This window comes from Vigna angularis, chromosome 7 (genome assembly GCF_016808095.1).
Source record: "Vigna angularis cultivar LongXiaoDou No.4 chromosome 7, ASM1680809v1, whole genome shotgun sequence".
NCBI classification, from domain to species: Eukaryota; Viridiplantae; Streptophyta; class Magnoliopsida; order Fabales; family Fabaceae; genus Vigna; species Vigna angularis.
In genome coordinates this window covers 13203387-13216768 of record NC_068976.1, presented here as the reverse complement: position 1 = coordinate 13216768, position 13382 = coordinate 13203387, and the positions used below count along the sequence as shown (strand labels likewise).

General features: G+C 27.2%; 1 protein-coding gene across 1 annotated transcript; it reads left to right on the top strand.

Annotated features, from left to right (window-relative positions):
- Positions 1 to 8840: 8840 nt before the first annotated feature.
- LOC108337212 (thermospermine synthase ACAULIS5) lies at positions 8841 to 12992 on the top strand. The gene is made up of 10 exons (XM_017573685.2): positions 8841 to 9057; positions 9161 to 9227; positions 9417 to 9511; positions 10228 to 10330; positions 10918 to 11006; positions 11232 to 11388; positions 11463 to 11538; positions 11641 to 11699; positions 11790 to 11926; positions 12083 to 12992. Exons 1-10 carry the CDS (start codon positions 8906 to 8908, stop codon positions 12159 to 12161), a joined length of 1014 nt encoding a protein of 337 aa, XP_017429174.1. The 5' UTR covers positions 8841 to 8905; the 3' UTR covers positions 12162 to 12992.
- Positions 12993 to 13382: the final 390 nt, after the last annotated feature.

Below are 13382 nucleotides of genomic sequence, written 5' to 3'. Positions count from 1 at the left end.
TGTTCTCTACTTAAAATTTAACTAGTTTAGCCAAATATTTTTCTTGCTCACGGAGACACTTCAAGAAGTATGCTCAATTAGCGTGACCTTGATTCACGTTCTCTTCAACACACTAGTTTTAGATTTCAAATATTTGTCCATTAAAGAGTACAATCACCCAGCAAATCGAGCATTGGGAGAAATTCCTCATCATAAATTCGCGTAATGAAACCTTGGCTCACTTAGTAACCAAGACACTTATAGGTTCACTAAATTTTTCAAAAATATTTTTGTCAAAAGCAAGGGGTTCAATTCAATCACTCAGTGACTAAGACCATTGATTGTTGGTTTCACCAAGTTCGGCCAACAAATTATAACTCACCCAACAAGTGAGACCATTTGAGCTCACTAGAAATCTAAATTTTCATCTAGCGAGAGATTAGCTCCTCCAACACGTTTGTATAAGACTAGAAACTTAACATATGGGTTAGGATACAAACAAAGTCAATCTTAATACTTTGTTAGGATACAAACAAAGTCTCACGTAAAATAAAACAAGAGATGTATATGAGTTTATATACACATAAGATACCCTTGGTAAGAAGTCTTTTGGAGTAGTACTAAAAACAAATCCCGTGAGGGCTTAGCCCAAAGCGGACACTATCTTACCATTGTAGAGATTTGTGTGTGTGTCGAACCTCCCTACAATTGGTATCAATATGGATATGAGTTTATACACATAAGATATCTCCCTTGGTAAAAGGTCTTTTGGAGTTGTACCAAAAGTAAAATCATAAAAGTTTAGCCCAAGACGAAGAATATCTTATCATTGTAAAGACCTACGTGTGTCGAACTTTCCTTACGTTCTAATATAACAAAAACTAAATAATTTAAGTATGATTACACTAACATACCGAAATTAAACTTCAATTCTCCATAATATTTTTTTTTTGTTAGAAGTGAATTTTAATAAGATTAGTTTATAAAATAAGATTTACAATTCACTGTATTATAATTTAATTTAGCTTTTAATTGACGTCATACTGTCCAACCCATACCATAATTTCAATTTCAATCGTTGGATATCTCAAACATCAAACTAGAAAAATCCAATAACAAGTAATAGAAGACCCAACACGAATTTAAAATATGTTGATACCAATTAAGAATGTAAAATTTAAACTTAACTAAACTCAAAATAACTATAGGTAAAGTTGGCACCTCAATATAACTTTATCTTATCTCAAATGTAATTTAAATTCATGTATCTCAATTAAATAAGTTTCATATTCATTTCACTGTTATGACTTTCCTATTAGTACTCCCCACTATCCCTTTTTTCTATATATGATTATTATTATTGTGATGATGATAAAGTATTGAGCACCAACATAGCAACTAATATCTGGCTGTTGTTGTTACTAAAATCTTCTCTGTTTATCCCACAACCACCATTTCCAGAAACGTGTACTTCAAAGATTCTTCAACCATATGAAACTGTGAGGTATAGTTAATTCAAATTTCAAAACCACTAGCAAAAAGAAGTCACTCACCTATCATCATTATCTCTTTCTTCTTTTGCTGCCAAAAAATTAGGGTTTTTCCTAACTTGAACCTAACGAAAGTAATGATTTAAGATAATATATATATATCTTAAGTAATAAATTTATAAATTATGAATTATAAGAAGATAATAATTGTTTTAAAAATTGTGATAAAGAAGGTGGTGAAGTATAAATAGTTATTACGTGTTTGAAAGAGAAAGAGGTAAAGAAATGGAAAAAGGGATTGGTGGTGATGATGAGGAATAAGGACAGTAGAAGTGAGTAAGTACTCACTAGCTAGGACATGCAAATTTAAGAGTGGATTCTCCACAAAATCCTTAGTGGAGTTTACCCACGCTCAACTCAACCCTCAATCTGCCACTCCAACAATTTATTGCATTCATGGTCCTACACAAAATCCTTATTCTAAACTACTTTTATATTATTTTCATGCCCACGTTTCGATTTTATCATTCCCATACGCATCTAAACTCATGGTGCATTCCAAGTATTTCTCCTCTTCATCCTTGCTTTTTCATTAAAATAACAATGTCAACTACACATTTTCCCACATTTTTTTCTCTTTAATATTTACCTTTTCTCCTTGCTTTTCTTTCAAACTCATACTCTCACGTTTTAAAAAGTTGTTCATTGCGTAATTAACTTATTATGACGACATCTTTTTCAACTATAATCATACAAAACATGTAATATATCAACAAAAATGTCATTTGACAAATATAATTAACGTATTTGATTGTTTTTTTGTTGTTGTGAGATAGATATTTTCAAAAACAAACTAAGAATTTGGTAGGAGCAAATGAAACAACATGTACCATTAAGACAGGTAGAAAATAACGGATTGATTAATAGAATTTAACTTTAAATCTAAGTTTACTTTAAGATTTTTAATATGAAGTTTATCCTACTTATATAATATAGGATTTTTACGAGACTTCCTCCACACTAAGACACATGTACATCTTAAATATGAAATTAAACATTTATTAATAGTTTGATTATAATAAAAAATTTTGTTAAGATAAATTTTAAAATTTTGATTTAAGAAATAAACTTTAAGTTTAATTCAATTTCACAAAATTTACTTTTAAGATATTTGCATTCAATTATATGTAATTAGAAAGTCGCGTGAAAGAGTGTGTTAGAAAGTCAAATTATAATATATATATATATATATATATATATATATATATATATATATATATATATATATATATATATAAAAAAGTGAGATACAAATTTTGTCTTATAAACCGATTTTCAGTTTTGTAGGGTTGAATTATGCTTAAAAAGTCACTTTCTAATAATCTACTAATATATCCAAATAATAATCTATCTTGTTAGCTCCCCATTACTACATATTTACTCTTTCTTTGAAACTTGATTTGATATGTATAATACATCTGTGTGACATTATTGATAAACTTTAATCGATGTAAAATCTTTAACTATAATTAAGTAGATATAACCCTTTGCAAAATTATTTATTAATAACCTTATCCTTATTCATTAAACCCTAAATGCTAACTTATAAATTAATTATGGAGAGGAAAAAGAAGTCCGATATATAGTATAGTATAGTTCAGCCCACTATCGTGAGTCACTATATAGACAAGAGGAAGGGATGGTGGGTGGTATTATCAAAGGTTGGCTTGACCACCCTCAACCTCAAACAGAAGTAACAATGGATAAGTGAGTGAATGGGTAGTTTCTTAATTATAGTAAAAGATGGATATATATATAAAAAATAGGCAGGTCCCCACCACATTTTCCGTCACAGAGAAACATGTTGTAACAACTGTGTTCCGCGTGTCAGTGTTGGTGCCCACGTGTACATGTCGCCCCAATATGACCACAACACCCCAACTTTCCGCGCGTGCTGTGTTTATTTCCCTAAATTCCTACTTCCATTTCTTCTCCAAAATGCCAAAACCTCATTCACCAACAATGGGCCCCACCACAAAACATGCAGCAACATGGTACGCCAATGGTACCACCAATCCCACGGAACCTCACTCTCTTTTTCCTTCATACTCCTAAAATCTTATACATTTTCTTAACCAAATCAAATATTACAAACTCCTACATTCAATGTATCTTTTCAATACAAACTCCATCTTTATTTAGTGCATGCATGTTTTCATCCACATGCTAAACGTAAACATATCTTATACACCTATTTCAATCCTAATTCATGCTTAATTCATGATTTATGTTTATTAATTGGACACTTACATTAGATAAGTGAATGGGAGAACTTTTTATTACGAATTCTAGCTTGGAAGCATCACAAGGGTATATGGGAATATGTTTGCTTCTACTTGTTTTCCAAAGATATACAAATTTCATTTATTTTTGTTGGTTTTCCTTTAATCATGGCTCGTCCTTTAACCTCATTGAATGAGAGTATTTTTAAGAAATCATTGTTAAATCACAATTTTGTGGTTCCAAATGCAAGTGAGACCTGCTTTCTTTATTACTCATATGAAGGTGTATGGAATGTATTGGTATAGCAATAGAGTCAACTTATCCCACTCTATTAACGATAAAAAGTAAGTGAACTCTATTGATGTCAAACATTAAGCGAAATTTATTAGTGTTAAACATTAAACGAACTCTATTAATGTCGGCTAATTCGATTCTATTAATGTTTAATATTAAGCGGATTCACTACCAACTAAGTTTGACATTAATTCGACATTGATAGAAATATTTATTTATTAACAAATTTAAAAATAAGTTTACACTTTTTAACTTTTTGGTAAAAAAATAATAATAAGCTTTTGCTTCTAGAGTAAGTTTAGAAGTTAATTTTAAGTTTTCTTATAATAAATTTAGCTAATTTGAGACTACATATCTTTTGTAATACGCACTTATTCTCGTTCCTACGACGAGTAGTCCTTACACTCTTCATTTTCTTCATAAATATTAGTTTGTAAGTTAGAAGTATTATGAATTTTAAAATACTATGATTAAACTACAGATTACCAACCGATAAATAAAATATTGAGTTAGAGTTAGATGAAACGAGTCATTAAATAAAATTGTCTTTAAGATAATGAGTTTTGATTTAAACTTCTCCTGTTAGAAATATGTTTATTCTTGTTCAAATTACATTATATCAGAGTACATAAAAGTGCTATGAAGAAAATAAACTTCTTGAAGTTATTATCTAACTTTGTTCAAATCAGCAAGATTGTGATAAATAGCGAAGGATATGAATGAATTGGAGAAAAAAAAAGAGAGGACCAATTCAGACTTAGTGAGAAGGAGGATTAAAAAAGGAAACTAAGTGATAAATTTCGAAAGATAACAATGTATAATGAAACTTTGTTGATAATAAAGAAAAAAAATAACTAATCTTTTACCCTAGTTCTTTTTTACAATATTATTATTTAATTTTTATGAAAATTTAGATGCATAACATTTTGAACTAATGAAAAGTTTTTATTAATTTAAACCTAGAGATTACCACACGAATACCTAATAAAAATTTAATGTATACAACATTTATCATAGCAAAATTACCAGAAAAAAAGAAGAAGAAGCCTAGTGGGTCCATTAATTATCCCTAGAAATAGATGTTAAATTCATGGTGTTATTATCAAAATTTACACCAAATTATCATTTTTTATATATCAACTATAAATTCATTCATTAAATTTAAATTCTATCTCAATTTCTATAGTATTTTTTTAGGGACATGAGATGTAGGGCGCATAATAGATCTTAAAATGTTTTTCTTAACTTTTTTTTAAAATAAATAGCAAAATTTTAAAGAAGTTTCAATATGATTAAATTATGAAATCCTGTTTAAATACAATATAATTTGCTTTCAAAATATTTATCTATTAAAATAAAACTAGAAAATATAATAATAATGTTAATTAAAATAAGAAACAAGTAAACAAAAATATCAAAATGATATACATAAAACAAATAATTTTTATATTAGTTTATCTAATTCAACTACTTGGAATCTATAGAAATTTTTATTTTCCATTTTTTATTTCTCTAAAATAACTCAAAGTAATGAAGTTAAATATGAGAAATAACAATTGAAAGTACATGTAGCCCAAGCTAACCGGAATTGTTCAAACCAATGAGTATTAATTTCTAAATCAAATTAATCCTTTAACCTACCCTAAGAGAATTTGTTATTTTTAAGATAACACGTATTTCTAAACAAGATAAAACTTTTCAATATCCATATTACGCAATCAATAAATATGATCAAGATCAAGGGAAAGTTTTAGAAAGTGTAAAACATACTGACTTGAGGTCAACCTAAATTTGAAAGATGTTAAGAACCCCTTATTGGATTAAGGCCACTAAGTCCTTAAGGTCCAATGTCCATCCTTAAAAACATAACACATGTAATGAAATAAAAAAAAGGACAAAATAAAGATATTATTATCTGAATATATATATATATATATATATATATATATATATATATATATATATATATATATATATATATATATATATATATATATATATATATATATATATAACATCGTGGAGCAAAAAGGGGGAGGCCCATATGCTGAATTTGAAGACTACATTAGTGTCACATAAAATGACATGTTGTCGGTAAAGTATATTAAACTATTTGTGTTATTAGAGATGTGTATGTAAGCATATCCAATAGTATAAGCATTAGCAATAATAATAATATTGACACTAGGTAAATATCTTAAATTTTTGTAGATTATGTCAAAATCATGAAAGTTTTTCCTCTTGTATAGTTTTTAATATTTTTAAAAAATAATTTTAATTAGAAAAAACTAGCCGTAATATACTGTAAAATAATATTATTAAATAGGAAAAGAAAAAAAAGTCATATAATGATGAAAACAAAATCGTAAGATAAAATTTGTGACGAAAATTAAATATTAAATGAATATTTTAATGTATATTAGTAGGTAATAAATAAGCACTAAAAAATAAATTTATTGATGATATTATAAAATCAGTTTGCATAAATCAATATTATCGAATAAAAAAATATTAATAAAATACTTGTTGATAAGTTTTATTTTCCGATAGAAAAATTTATTAGTAATTATGGATAAATGATTGACAAATTATTTGTAAATAAAAATACTCTTATATAATTATTAACAAATTTTGGTTATAAGTAGAATTTAATCTATAAATATTATGTTTGACTTTTTTTTCCTTTCGTCTCCTTCTTTTTTTTTCTCATTTTTTCTTCTTTTTTTTTCTTCATTTTTTTCTTTCTATTCTTTCTTCGTCGTCATTATTATTGTAGTATCCATCCTCGTATTCATTGTTGCGTTTGTCGTCTCCAACTTTTCCTTTTCCTTATGATTTATTTTCCTTTCTTCTCCTTCTCTTCTTACATCTTTGTCATCACTTTATGATATTCTATTTCCTTTTCATTTATCAACAAATTTTAAAATTGACACCACAGTTTTACTCACAAACTTATTAACTAATTTAAAAAAAAAATTACCTATATATTTGTTGAAGATATTTTAAAAGTTTAATTACCAACGAATTTTTAAACAGAAAAAGACATTATTAATAATTTTAATAACAATTTAAAAAAAAAATCCTCTATATATAGATTTTACTACAATATGGTAAATGCCTAGAGAATAAATTTTGGGGTCCATTTTATCGATAATTTTTGTAAATAAAATTATTTGTTAGTAATAATATTATAAATTACTAACGAATTTATTAATCAAATATTTCTGAAGCTGTAATTTATGAGAAAATTTTAGCAAAGGATCCTTTACTAATTGAAATATTTGTATGTAATTAAAATTTTAAAATGTGTTGATAAAATTTTATTTTACGGATAATAAAAAAATTATTAGTAATTTTTAATTGATAATTTAACATTTTTATGTAAGGATAGAGTATTTAATTACCTATTACTCGTTTATATTATTAGCGAATATTTTCTGAGTGTCTTTTAAAAAAAATCAAATGATGAAAATAATATTACTAATAAAGGAAATATTAATTATTAACAAATTGTTTAAAATTTGACTTGATATGTTTCGATTCTTTTTATTTAGATCTATAAAGTTGAAGTTAGTTTTAAAAGATTAATGTTTTAAAATTTATATTTTGGAATTGTCCATTTAAATATTATTTTTAAAAAGAACAAATTTTGTTTAAAAAGAACAAATTTTGTTGTATTAATATTTTAGTGAGTAATTTGATTTAAATTGTATTTCAAAATTATTATTTTATCCAGATTTATATTTTAAATATTTTAAAATAATTTTATTTAAAATTTTGAAAAAATAAAATATAAAAATATCTTTTAGTATCATGGTTGTGAATATAAATAAAATTTGTAACTGTTTTTTAACAAATATCCAATAAGTAAGGAGACAAATTACTATAGACAAACATAGTCACTACAAGAATTATTTTAGCTATGAAACTTTAGCAACAGATTTTAAAATTTAAATTACGGATGAAAATATCCTTAGATAATGAATTCGTTTTTAAAATCTATTAGTAAATTAGAACTTATATTATCCAATTAGTATTTTCGTTAGTCATGTATTTAACGATAAAATGAGCGATAAATTTTACTGATGAAGTTTTGGTAATTATGATAAATTTCATTTTTCATCTTGTAAAATTTATTGACGATTATTTTGTTTATAAAATTTTAATTATCAATGATAAACTCAGATTATCGATACAATTTTGCTATTACCAATGGGTTGTATCCGCCAACCCGATCAGAATCATTATCATCCCTAAGTCAAGCCAAATATATTTTCAAAAATAATTATAAATTAGAACTTGTATTACTCAATCGGTATTTATCTGATAATATAATGAACGATAAATTTTATCGATTGACTTTTAGTAATTATGATGAATTTTATTATTTGTCTCGTAAAATTTATAAACGATCATTTTATCAACAAATTTTTAATCGTTAATTGATAAACTCAGATTACCAATACAATTTTGCTATTACCAACAGGGTTGTATCCATCAACCCGATCAGAACCATTACCATTTTAAGTCAAACCATATATTTCGAAAGAAAAAAAAACTATAAACTTACATTATATATATATCCATAAAGGTGATTTTGCAACCATCACCACATTAAAGATTTTTCAATTAATGTATGGAAAGTGTGGGAGTATTTAATTTTAAATGATGCAAAATTATTTAATATTTTTTGTAATGACATGTCCTTATACAGACACAAAATCGAATTTTTCATCCACGACGACGTAGTATAAATGGAAGTGCTGATCACTATTGTCACACCCTACAACTCCATAACCACATTACACTTTTCATTCAATTCTGAATTCACTTTTGTGTTGATATTTTCTTCTGCGAGCATGGGTGAAGCTCCAGTGTTCTTCATTAACGGGTTCTCAAAGTTTGAACACGAAATCCAACAACAGAACCATGTGAACGACCAGAACCATGATTCCTCTTGGTACGAGGAAATCATCGATGAAGATCTGAAATGGTCTTTTAAACTCAACAGGTTCCTCATTACTTGATCCAATTCAATGTATAAAAGTTCAAACAAAAAAGCTTTCTATAATTGCTTAACCTTTTATTCTTTTCTCTTTTATTTTTTTCAACAGTGTGCTTCATAAAGCGATTAGTGAATACCAGGATATAACACTCTTAGACACCAAGCGTTTTGGCAAGGTTAACAACTCCTCTTCTTCTTCTCATAAGGCAGAACAAAAAGAAAAAGCAATATTGAGACATCTCAAACAAGTTTGACGTCATATTTAGTGTATCTTATCTATAATTTCATAGTTTATAATGTTTTAACTATAATAAAAATGTGTTAGGTGCTAACCTGAGATGATGGTTTATTGATGTTGCATACAGGCTTTGGTTCTTGATGGGAAGATGCAGAGTGCAGAAACAGACGAGTTTATCTATCACGAATGCTTGATTCACCCTTCTCTTTTGTGTCACCCTAAGTACGAACATGTTTCATGGTTGAATCGTGTTAGAGTTCATTAATTCATCATATATCTTGTGTCTACAATGTTACATAGATTTTCTTAAAACTTAAAAAAAAACTGTCAGAAATGATTATATATGTAAAGGGATTCTTAATTTTAAACTTAACCATTTTATTACAAAATAATTATTTATGATAAAGTTACAAAAATTATTTTAATTTTATGATTACAATAATAATAATTTATTATTTTCTATTATCATAAAAAAACGTAAACAGACACGTATATGCGCATTTGTTTTTATCAGTATATATTATGATATCAATTATTCTAATGTTAAAATTATATGAAGTCTAAGAATTAAAGATGCTCTTCCGAAACTTTTTTTTTGGATGAACTCAGAATACTATATTAATCATGGTTATAAATTTATCATTTATTTCTAATGTATGTAATATGAAATTACATATTACATACACGTTCTCACATAGTTTAATCCTTTTCCTTATGAAGTAAGTATGTGTGACATATTTTTATAGTAAAACATGAATTAATTATGATTTAGCAATGAACCTAGAACAATAATTCTGTTGTTTATTGTGCTTACTTGAAAAAGTGTAGTTTAGAATAATAGACATAGGTAGTAGTAGATGATTATGGTTCTTGGTAGACATGATTAGGCTATGTACCCTTCACTAATTTGAAGAGACAAATGTTAATGATTGTGGCAGTCCCAAGACTGTCTTTATAATGGGCGGAGGCGAAGGCTCTGCAGCAAGGGAAGCCCTTAAGCACAAGTCAATGGACAGAATCGTTATGTGCGACATCGATAAGGTTTCTTAATTCTCTCTACCATACATTATTCATTTCTTTCTTAGCCGTTCACCAAATTCAAAAGTTAATTATATCCATAATCATATGGACATAGACTAAGAATGTTTTTTTTTTAATTTATAAATATAGGCACCCAACTATAAAATATAATTGACTGTTGTTGGTTTTCTTGTCATAAGTTTATATAAACTATTATAGTACCAACTGAATGATTGATAGGATAATGGGTGTATTTGGATAATTTTTTATATGAAAAAAATGAGAAAAGAAAAGTTCTTTTAGAAGTTAAAATCAGTTGGAGTTGATTTATAGAATTTTTTTATTTTTTTTGTTTTTAGATGTGTATAAACTAGTTTTCAAATTATAAAGAAATTTATTTGAGGTTTTTCTTCTAAAAGTTTTATGGAGAAGTTTGTGTAGAAATCACTGTATTAATATTTAATGAAACAACTTTACAGTCTACTTATTTTACTTGACTCGGATGGTATAGTTCATTGTAAAATAATATATAAAAGAATTAATGCAAAATGTTACAAAAAAAAAAATATATCGTATTAATTTGAAGCTTCGACTCCTAATTGTTGCAGGAAGTAGTAGATTTCTGCAAAAAATACTTGATTGCAAATAGGGAAGCATTTTCTAATAAGAAGCTGGACCTTGTGATCAATGATGCGAAGTAAGTAACTTGTTTATAATTCTTCTAATCATAACTATGAGAGTGTTTAATGACTACATACAGTCAACTAGTAACAAATTGGTATAAATATAAGTTTTTAGGTATCTATTATAGATATCAATAACCTTGACAGCCACAGGTATGTCAGTGTAAAGGTGATTTTTTTAAGCATCGAAGACTGTTCAGAATCTGTCTAAACAGTACTAACATATAACATTTTTGAAGGGCTGAATTGGTGAAGAGAAAGGAGAGATTTGACATCATTGTTGGAGATTTAGCAGACCCACTTGAAGATGGACCATGTTACCAACTCTACACCAAATCCTTCTATGAGAACACACTCAAACCAAAGTTAAATGATAATGGCATTTTTGTCACCCAGGTAGTTATGAGAAACTTTGTTTTCATAATCACATACTCAACAGAGTTTGACAAAAAAAATTGCATATTGTGTAGGCTGGACCAGCTGGTATCTTCACACACAAAGAGGTTTTCACTTCTATATATAACACAATCAAACAGGTCTTCAAATGTAAGACTATCTAATTCATGAATTATAGACATCATTAACAGAGTCAAATAACACAGGATGTTCTGTTTAAACTGAAACTAGAGATATTCTTTTTTGGTACAGATGTCATTGCATACACAACTCATGTACCATCATTTGCTGACACATGGGGATGGGTCATGGTATGTGGAAAATAAAGCCTTGTTTCTTTTTGTACTAAAATGAAGTACTCTTGGATATTTTTCACAAGAATTTTTATGCTTTTCATTTAGGCTTCGGATCAACCACTATCAATTTGTGCTGAAGAAATGGACAGAAGAATTGCAGAAAGAATAGATGGAGAACTTCTCTATCTAAATGGTGCTTGGTTCCATTCATCCACAACCATGAATAAAACTGTTTACCAATCGTGAGTATTTGTAACTCAAATCCATAATCTCAGATCAAACCTAAGACCCATGTTAACTTTCCTTTCCACAACATTATTCAAAGAACAATTGATATGTTGATACCAACATAGTCACTTTATTGGATTTTTGACATGATCATATTATCATTGTTGCAGTCTGCAGAATGAAACTCATGTGTACACAGAAGAAAATGCTAGATTTATTCCTGGGCATGGAATGGCTTTTCGTCTCTAACTTTCAAGCCATAGATTGAGGGGTATTGTTTTGACCTATAGGATGCATTATTAGTTTCATTGTCATTGAATTATTATCTGCTTGGACTCTCTTGGTTTTTACGGTTTTTTCTTTGAAAAATGGGTTAAAAAGAAGCAAGTGTTTATAAATTATCTTCAGTATTAATTCAAATAAATAAAGTTAAACCTTTTTTATAGTTTTCAGTTGAAACTACGGGGTTAGAGGTATAACAACTCACTAATTATATTATCAGTACACTCAAAAAAGTCTCACATTGTTTAATAATTAAGACACATTGGAGATTATGTATGAACAAGAGATAAAGTAAATTTGTAATGTATAAAATGCAAAACCTTATTTATATGTTAATTTTATAAGGTTAAATTAAGCTTAAAAATTTACTTATTTAATATGATATTAGAATTATTTGTAAGTATTTTAATAAGATTTAAAAACTTTGTTGAATCTACAATGTGGTAAAATCATTTATTAAAGTCTAATCTTTAAAAATGTATATGTGTTGAGTTGAAGAGAGTGTATTGGAGATTTTAAATTTACGTTGTATAAGGTATATAAGCGTGTTTACATAGTCCAAACAGATAAGCCTTTCAATTCAATGAAACTATGAATGGAGCAACCTTTGAGGTCGAATACAGAAACTCTTGTATACTCTGACTCTCACCTCAAATCATTCCATTTTTGTACTTCTTGCATCTTTTCATTTGTAAATTGGTGTTAGACTATTTGCTGTACAGAGATATCGAAAGGATGGACATTCAAAACCATAAGAACAGCAACATCAATCAAATAATTCGAACAATTAATGTATTACTATTGTCTGCAATTGCCTTAAGCTATTCAATTTATGCTCTTCCTTCAAAGCAATGAACCATGACAAAGAAAATGTCTCATTTTTACTTCATTAAGCAGAGAATAGCACTTTATAAAGAACCTAACACTCATTTGATATGAAGTTTTTCATAAATTTTAGAAGCCAGTCAAAACAAGTTGAATAATTTCATTCAAGTAAACTAAACTTAGTGTAGCATAAACTACAAGGAACACAAAATGTTAAAACACGGGAAAGAATGAGCTTAAGAAAATGTTAAAATTTATATTTTGCCGCAGTTGATTTGAATTTGATTTTTAAAAAGAACAAATTTAGTTGTATTAATGTTTTAGTAAATAATTTGATTTAAATTACTTCAAAATCATTTTTTA

Bases quoted from the DNA above. Each gene is read 5' to 3' on its own strand.
- LOC108337212 (XM_017573685.2), top strand. From the start codon at position 8,906: ATGGGTGAAGCTCCAGTGTTCTTCATTAACGGGTTCTCAAAGTTTGAA. The intron at 10,331-10,917 runs GTTTCTTAATTC...TAATTGTTGCAG, and splicing joins TTATGTGCGACATCGATAAG to GAAGTAGTAGATTTCTGCAA. The intron at 11,700-11,789 runs GTATGTGGAAAA...CTTTTCATTTAG, and splicing joins ACACATGGGGATGGGTCATG to GCTTCGGATCAACCACTATC.